The sequence below is a fragment of the Saccopteryx leptura genome, chromosome 2 (assembly GCF_036850995.1).
Source record: "Saccopteryx leptura isolate mSacLep1 chromosome 2, mSacLep1_pri_phased_curated, whole genome shotgun sequence".
NCBI lineage: Eukaryota > Metazoa > Chordata > Mammalia > Chiroptera > Emballonuridae > Saccopteryx > Saccopteryx leptura.
This window is the reverse complement of record NC_089504.1, coordinates 185,321,841-185,330,211: the sequence shown is the minus strand read 5'-3', so window position 1 is coordinate 185,330,211 and position 8,371 is coordinate 185,321,841. Positions and strand designations below refer to the sequence as shown.

Sequence of the window (8,371 nt, the reverse complement as noted above, 5' to 3'; positions counted from 1 at the left end):
CCCGCCCACCGGACTTGACAGGGGCTGACTCTAGCTCCCCTCTCTCTAATGACCTATTCGTGGGCCTCTCTTCCTCTAGCGCCCGATTCGTGGGCATAAAGGGAAATAACTCTTTTTAGGGACCTGGAGCTTGGGAATTGCAGTAGCCCTCACATCGGTGCTTCCTCCTTTTAGTGGGCCACAGAGTACAGGAGATTTTGGAGTGGCCCGCGGGCGGTTTGAGATGTTTTTTGGTGGGGTGAGACAATGGCAACTCCTAGAACTGGTAATTTTTTTCTGTACAAACAATCGACAACATTGTAAATTGTATTATAAAAGTGAATAAAGTATCTTTGGAAAACTTTGCTGTTTGTGCCCTAGTTGGGTAGCTTAGTTGGTTAGAGCTTCGTCCTGATAGGCAAAGGTTGTGGGTTCCATCCTGTCGCGGTACAGAGGAGAGGCAGCCAATGACTGCATACATAGAAAGTGGAATGGCTGTTTCTCTCTCTGAAATCAATAAATAAAAAATAAAAAACACGATGGTGATATGCAACAAAAAAGAAAAATGAGATCTTAATGGGAAAATAGTGCTGAGGCAATTTGCATGGAGCCCACTTCCAACCATGTTGCTGCCCCCAAGCCCTTCTTAACACTAAAATTCCGAACTGCCGCTTGGAGTGTATGTGTATATGGTATATGTGTGTGTTTTGGGGTGATGAGGGGAGATAGAGGTTTGTGCAAAAAGAAGTAACTACAAATGTTCAGTTTCTCCACCTGTAAAGTAGGGCAATAATTCCCACTTTGCCCACGCTGGCACAATCCCAGTTTCATATAGAAGTCAAAATGGGGTGGGTGGGTCGCCCTGCACAGAGATTAGGAAAAATGGGAGTCTGAAACCAGTTATCATACTATATATACACATTCATATTCTCTCACACCATTTTTACAGTAAACAAGTACACAAAAGAAGGAAAGATAAACTATAAAACTAGGTACTTTTCTTTTAATGAATTACAAACTAAATTACAAATAACGTTAATATCAAGAACACACAAGAACAAGAGGTGGGAGAAGAGAGACAATCATAAAAAGAAAAACAAAACTTCTTTTAAACATTTGCATTACAAAACCCCAAAGTGGGCCTGGCAACAAATCCACCCACTCCCACTAAAAAACTACTATAACCTGAAATATAAATATAATTGTTCATCTTTCTTTTAAAGAAATATTGCCCCCCCCCCCATGCTCTCATTCAGTCACAGCCCTAAAAAAGTACCAGCATTCTTTTTTTTTTTTTTTTTTTTACAGAGACAGAAAGTCAGAGCTCTAGAGGGATAGACAGGGACAGACAGACAGGAACAGAGAGATGAGAAGCATCAATCATCAGTTTTTCGTTGCGACACCTTAGTTGTTCATCGACTGCTTTCTCATATGTGCCTTGACTGTGGGCCTTCAGCAGACCGAGTAACCCCTTGCTCGAGCCAGCGACCTTGGGTCCAAGCTGGTGAATTTTTGCTCAAACCAGATGAGCCCGTGTTCAAGCTCGCGACCTGGGTCGTCAGCATCCCAGTCCGATGCTCTATCCACTGCGCCACCGCCTGGTCAGGCAGCATTCTTAAAATAATGTCTAAACTCCATTCCTATGGGGGTGGCCTTCAAAGGAAGATGTACCCTGGCACCTGAAGAGCTAAGGCTTTTTTTTTTCTAAGTGAGAGGCGTGGAAGCCAGACAGACAGCCTCCTACATGTGCCCTGACCAGGATTCACCCGGCAAGTGTCTACCAGGTGATGCTCTGCCAATCTGGGACCCATGCTCCATTGCTCGGCAACCGAGCTATTTTAGCACCTGAGGTAAGGCCATGGAGCCATCCTCAGTGTCCCAGGCCAACTTCCTTGAACCATTTGAGCCATGGCTGTGAGAAAGGAAGAGAGATAGAGAGAGAGAGAGAGAGAGAGAGAGAGAAGGGGTGGAGAAGCAAAAGGTTGCTTCTCCTGCGTGCCCTGACTGGGAATTGAACCCGTGACTTCCATACACTGGATCGATGCTCTACAGCTGAGCCAACCAGCCAGGGCTGGACTAAGGCTCTTTTTTTTATTTTTATTTATTTATTTTTCAGGGACAGAGAGAGAGAGTCAGAGAGAGGGATAGACAGGGACAGACAAGAGCGGAGAGAGATGAGAAGCATCAATCATCAGTTTTTTGTTGCGAGACCTTAGTTATTCACTGATTGCTTTCTCATATATGCCTTGACCGCGGGCCTTCAGTCGACCGAATAACCCCTTGCTCGAGCCAGTGAGCTTGGGTCCAAGCTAGTAAGCTTTTGCTCAAACCAGATAAGCCCGCGCTTAAGCTGGCGACCTCGGGGTCTCGAACCTGGGTCCTCTGCATCCCAGTCCAACACTCTATCCACTGTGCCACTGCCTGGTCAGGCTGGACTAAGGCTCTTAAAAGAGGAAAATACAAACATCTTTTACTTGTCTCATTTAAGACTGTGGTGAAGCACAATCCCTGTCCCAGAGCCTCCCTGATACCCCTTGCCTATAGGAGGGACACTGCAGCCCCAACAGGATTGCAGAAGCTGGAAGTCTTGAGACCCCTAGATTGTTAGGTGAGATCAAACACTAAAACTTGGGTATAAGCTGGTTGGATCTATTTTTAACCTAATACTTTAAAATAGGCCCCTCTCTATGTTTTTGTTTTACTTGGTTTTCAAAATTCCAGTCTACTCCCTGCCATCAGTTGGACTAACAAACAGTGGCGGCAGGCTTGAGGCCTGTCATCCCAAACATAGGAAATAATTGTAGGACCTTCAGAGATTAGAATGGCAAATCCTATATGGGGAGAGGGAAAAGAGTCAGGTTTTCTTTTTTTTAAATATCAGCCCTCCTCAGCAATGACTAAGAGGAGGGGTGGTAGAAGCTGACTTAAGTGGATGAATATGAACTTCCTTTCATTTCTACCCTTTTTTTCCCTCCACCTCCCTGTACACCAGAGTTGGCTGGCTAAGAGGAGAAAGTGAGTGAGTGTTAAGGCAGCAGACAAGACAGAGGGCACCAATAGGCCAGGGCCAAGCCAGACCAGGCCCCCACTGGAGGAGAGGGTGAGATTGGGAAGGACTTCAGAGCCGAAGGTGGGGTACTGGCTTGGTCACATCCTGGAAGAAAGGGTGAGTCAGAGCTGCCTTTGCTGAAATCCTCTTGTTGGGGTCGTAGTGTAGCATTTGCTGGAGGGAGAGATGTATACTGATTTCAGTGATGTGATAGTGGACTAAACGGGCAGCAAATATTCCAAGAATCAGGAAACCAGAATTCATTATACCCAAGGCAGAGTTGCTACTTCCCTCCTTTGTCCATTCAGTTGGTATGACAACAGGGACACAGAAGCAGGAGCTAGGGAAACAGTGAGACCCAGAGTCCAGGGTCTCATCCTCCCTTCATCCAAGAAACCCTCTGCCCTAGAGTAGTCAATCAGAGGAAAGGGGAGGCCACCTCCCACTCTCACCGATAACAAGCTCCGTCCATCTTCATCCAGAGGAGGCACAACTTTGCTAAAATCTTGCCGGGCCCACTTGGGGAAACTTGGCTTATAATCAGGCATAGAAGTAACTCCTGGCCAAACCACCTCATCTGGGGTCCCCAGAGTCCGAAAGATCCGAAAGAGTTGGTCAATTTCAGAATCTCCAGGGAATAAGGCCCGACGAGTCACCTGGAAATGGGGAAAGAGGAAAAGCCAACAAGGCCCACACTGACGTCAGTCAAAACTGCCCCCGTACAATGGAAGTTCCCACAGGCGGTGGAAGGTCAGTAGGGCCCCATGACTCCCTCACCAGGGCCTTTCATGGAGTCAGTCACACAGAGCCTGAGACAATGAAGTCCCTTCATCTGTCTCTTCCCCTCATTCCTTCCCCCAACCATGGATTTGCAGATCCCCAAGGCTGGGTGGGGCTGGGAGGGGGTGAATGTCTGGGGTGCCGCACACATGTAGCCAAGGGATCCCAAGCCACTCACGGGGTATGGGGTAGACACTGCGGTCATCCCCTCTCCTTGTGATGCAGCCACTTCTAGATAGGAGCACAGCGGGCAGAGACTGTGTCTTCCATTTCTTCTGTGTTCCCCACAGCACATAGCATGGTGCTGGGTACACACTCGGTGCTTAACAAATATTTTTTGATGAATTGAGAGAGGAATAGGGGCAATTGTAAGGTAATGCACTGGGGGATAAATGCACATTATATATACAGGCTAATGGTCTCCAAGTCCCCGGTTACAACCCAGAAAAGGACCATAAAACATATTGCCGATTTGATTTAAAAACTCAGCCCACTCTATAGTTGTATTAAAGGAGATGAGAGTTCACATATGAGCTGGGCTTCAGGGATCCTTCAGTCTGAAAAGCCAGACGTTGGGGAGAAACATGATCTAAGTCTGCAGTTTCAATAAGAGATGTGGATAAGGTGAACACAGGTAGTTTCACTGCATTCCTCACACCCCACACCCTACAATAAGGTCTCCAGGCCAAATGAAGGAAGCACTAAATGAGACTCATTCTGCCAAATCTGTGCACACTAAAGCTAAAGCAGCTGCAGAAATAATTTAGCTTATTTGGGGATAAGAGACGTACAAGAATGCTAAGGCTGTTTGAGGATATTCTAATATTGTGGTTGACATTAGGAACAACAGTCTTTTCCCACCACCCCTGTAGGTGCTAATCTAGAGAAAGAATGTTGTGATAATAGAAGGGCCATGGATCTGAGCCAAGAAACAGTTCTGTTGTTCTTGAATGTGGGGTGGTATGGGCTGGGTGGAACTCAGGCATGTCTCCATACCATCTCAGCAAAGATGCAGCCCAGGCTCCAAATGTCCACAGCTGTGGAGTAGTATTTGCAGCCCAGAAGAATTTCAGGTGCTCGGTACCACAGGGTCACCACCTGGGGACAAAAGCAGGAAGGGAAGGAATGGTGTATGGAGATTCCCACATCTCAGCTCCCCAAAACTACTTGCTAACACTCTGCCTTTTTTATTTATTTATTTATTTTATTGAGAGGAAGGGAGATAGACAGATTTCTGCATGCCCCCCAATCAGGATCTACCCAGCAAGCCCCATCTGGGGCCAGTGCTCCAGTCAACCAAGCTATCCTCAGCACCTGAGGCCGACACTTGGACCAACCAAGCCACTGGTTGCGGGAGGGGAAGAGAGACAGAAGGGGGAGAGGGAAGGGGGTGGAAGCAGATGGTCGCTTCTCATGTGAGCCCTGACCAGGGATCAAACCCAGGATATCTGCATGCCAGGCCGATGCTCTATTCACTGAGCCAGCCAGCCAGGATCTCTCTACCTCTTAACAATCAGCCTCTTTCTCTCCATCCTTACCTTCACTCTGATTTCCCCTAAGTAAAATGACTATATACAACTTCTTAGCCCAGAATGAGTCTAGCCCATGAGTTGGGTACCATATTTTCTGAACTCCTAAGCTGTGATCTTCATGGAAAACTTGAGACAAGTGGTCTTAATTTTAATGGTGTGCCATCTAGCTCTCCTGGTTTGGTATCTATCAAAGCTCAGTTAACCCACAGTATGAACTCCGTGCATATTCTAAGACCTCTTGAAATGTCAAAAATACTCTCCATCTAGTAACTTTGTGAATGTCCTTGTTAACACCTCCCAGGAAGTTCAGAGATGAAATGCAGAGGGTGACTGACCTCATGGGTGTAAGTACGAACAGGGACTCCAAAGGCTCTAGCTAGTCCAAAGTCTGCTAGCTTGATGGCCCCCTCTGCGTTGATAAGCAGATTCTGAGGTTTGAGGTCTCGGTGCAGGACCCGATGAGAATGGCAGAAAGCTAGGCCCTGGAGCAGCTGGAACAGATAGCTCTGACAACGGAGAGAGACAGGACTGTGCTTATTACCTCCAAAGCTCTACTAATGCCTTTACTATGTTAGATTTTTTTTTATTTTTTACTTTATGTATTTTTCTGAAGTTGGAAACGGAGAGGCAGTCCAACTCCTACATGCGCCCAACCGGGATTCACCCGGCACGCCCACCAGGGGGCGATGCTCTGCCCATCTGGGGCGTTGTTCTGTTGCAACCAGAGCCATTCTAGTGCCTGAGGCAGAGGCCACAAAACCATTCTTAGCACCGGGGCCAACTTTGCTCCAATGGAGCCTTGGTTGGGGGAGGGGAAGAAAGAGACAGAGAGGAAGAAGAGGGGGAGGGGTGGAGAAGCAGATGGGCGCTTCTCCTGTGTGCCCTGGCCGGGAATCGAACCCGGGACTCCTGCACACCAGGCCGACGCTCTACCACTGAGCCAACCAGCCAGGGCTACTATGTTAGATTTTAATTACATGTTTATAAGCTATTTATGCCATTGGACTATCAGCCTAATGAGGATAGGGTCAAGGTCTTACTCAGTTTTGCATCTCTTTTCCATATCCTGTGCCTAGCACACTGAAGGTGTTCAGTCAAGTGTGTTCAATAAACATTTGTTTATAAATTGAAAGTAGCTTGAGGAGTAAACAACCCAGCCCTAAAAGAGACAACAGAGACTCACTAGCTATTTCTTCCCCCAAACTGGTAAAAGGGCTTTTTTTGAAGAATTTACCAAGTGCCCTCAAGTCCCATTTATCTGAGTTTCATCTGACCTTCTACCTGAGTTGTTATGTTGACTCACTAGAGTTTCAACTTCTTTGATTCTCCTGCCCAGCCCTAGGGTTAACAGGCATAATGAGCAGTGAAAGAGCCACAAAAGAAAGCTGTGTGTATGTGTAGACAGGGGGATGAGGGCTGGGAAGGAAACTAAGATCACAAATGTTTTGTATTTGCCTGCCATGCCTTCCATCACCCAAAGACATGATCGTGTTGGGGAAGAGTTGATGAGAAGGCTTACCTTGATGAGGGGAAGAGGAATGCCAGTAAGAGCAGAGGCATCCATGAATTTCTTGAGATCTTGGTGCAGAAACTCAAAAACCAGGTAGAGTTTGTTTTCTGTGTGGATGACATCTAGCAGCCTAGGGAAGGAAAGTCCAGGAATGGCAGTGAGGGAGAGAAATGGCCAGACCACACAGAAAGAAGGCATCATCCTTTATTGTCAAGCACTTCCCAGATGCATACTTACTTGACAATATTTGGGTGGTTAAGCTCTTTAAGCAGAGAGATCTCTCGAATGGCAGTACTGGGTACACCCTCTGTCTCACTTGGAGAGATTGGGAAAACAGAGATGGGAATGTGGTTACAAATATTCCTTTTCCCCCAGCCCAGTCATTCTTTCCTCCCTGAGACATCACCCCAGCATTCCCTAGGAAAGTGAGAGAGAAAAGGTGCTGTAGGAGTTCATTCATGGGTGGTCAGAGAGTGGCTTTTGGACATATTAAGGTCATTATTTCTTTTCTTACCAAAGGTAGGTAAGTAAAGCCTTCTGGTGAAGTGGGGGAGAAAGTCACAGAGGGGAAAAATAAGAGAGAGTAGCAACACCCAGCCTCAATGGAGGGGCCCGAGTGAGGTTCAACTGTCATTCTTTTGAAAGGGAGAGAATTTTAAGATGAGGGTGGGGCTGGGACAGTGAGGAGGGCTTTTTATTCAGAAAGGTGCTCTTCATTGATTCTCACAAAACCCAACTCCACGGAAGTCCTGAACCCCATCTTAAAGGCCTCCTTCCTCTCCCTATGTCTTTCTGACTGCACATTTGGGGGTATCACCAGGCTCTGGGGAGCAAGTTTCCCACGGATTCGACACTACCCTATAATCTCGAGAGGGAAATCCTCTACAGTCCCACAGCTCACTTCTCCACTTCAAAAGAAGTCCCTCCCAGCTGCCTTCCGGTCCCTGGACGGCTACCCGCCCGCTGGGTGAGGGTGAGGGTGAGGGTGAGGGTGAGGGTGAGGGTGGGGGGTGGGGGGGCACTCAAGGAGCTCCCGAGTTAGGAGTCCCGATAGAGAGGCCACTCACGTGTCCAGGCGGATTTTTTTAAGCGCCACCACTTCTCCGGTCAGCTTGTTTTTGGCTTTGTACACAACTCCGTACGTGCCCTCTCCGATCTTTTCCACTTTCTGGAAGTTCTCCATGAAGCGCTAGCGAGTCGGGTCAGCCTGGCCCTGGAGCGGGGGCCTGGGAACCCTGCAAAAACGACCCCGGTTCTCGGGGCGGAAGAGGAGGAAACAAGGCCCAGCACGGCGGCCCCAGGTCCGGAAGGAACGCAGTGTTATCTCACGCTCTTGTCAATTTGTCCAACTTGAAACAATGTTGCCGACTCCCCCCCCCCCCCCGTTTCCTACCACCACCAGATGCCCCGCCTCTCCTTCCCGCGTTTCCCTGACCCCGCCCCCCGCCCTATCTATTGGTCAACGTCAGAGCAGGAGGAGCGAACCTACCGCCTTTCGCGGCAAATGGCTCCTCCCTGCGC

The 8,371-nt window shown here is 48.0% G+C and overlaps 1 protein-coding gene across 2 annotated transcripts; it reads right to left on the bottom strand.

The window, feature by feature from the left end:
* Positions 1–967: 967 nt before the first annotated feature.
* CDK2 (cyclin dependent kinase 2) lies at positions 968–8,261 on the bottom strand. Of its 2 annotated transcripts, XM_066369715.1 has the most exons (8): positions 7,918–8,261; positions 7,088–7,165; positions 6,860–6,980; positions 5,676–5,846; positions 4,805–4,906; positions 3,987–4,130; positions 3,481–3,684; positions 968–3,202 (listed from the first exon to the last, which is right to left on the bottom strand). In XM_066369715.1, the coding sequence occupies exons 1-8, from the start codon at positions 8,031–8,033 to the stop codon at positions 3,098–3,100; spliced, it is 1,041 nt and encodes a 346-aa protein (XP_066225812.1). In that variant the 5' UTR covers positions 8,034–8,261; the 3' UTR covers positions 968–3,097. The 2 variants fall into 2 exon arrangements, with proteins under 2 accessions (XP_066225812.1, XP_066225813.1); XM_066369716.1 differs by lacking the exon at positions 3,987–4,130.
* Between the last annotated feature and the right edge of the window lie 110 nt (positions 8,262–8,371).

Bases quoted from the DNA above. Each gene is read 5' to 3' on its own strand.
- CDK2 (XM_066369715.1), bottom strand. From the start codon at position 8,033: ATGGAGAACTTCCAGAAAGTGGAAAAGATCGGAGAGGGCACGTACGGA. The intron at 4,131-4,804 runs GTATGGAGACAT...ATATTTGTTAAG, and splicing joins GCTGCATCTTTGCTGAGATG to CACCGAGTGTGTACCCAGCA. The intron at 3,685-3,986 runs GTGAGTGGCTTG...CCCCATTTCCAG, and splicing joins CAGTGTCTACCCCATACCCC to GTGACTCGTCGGGCCTTATT.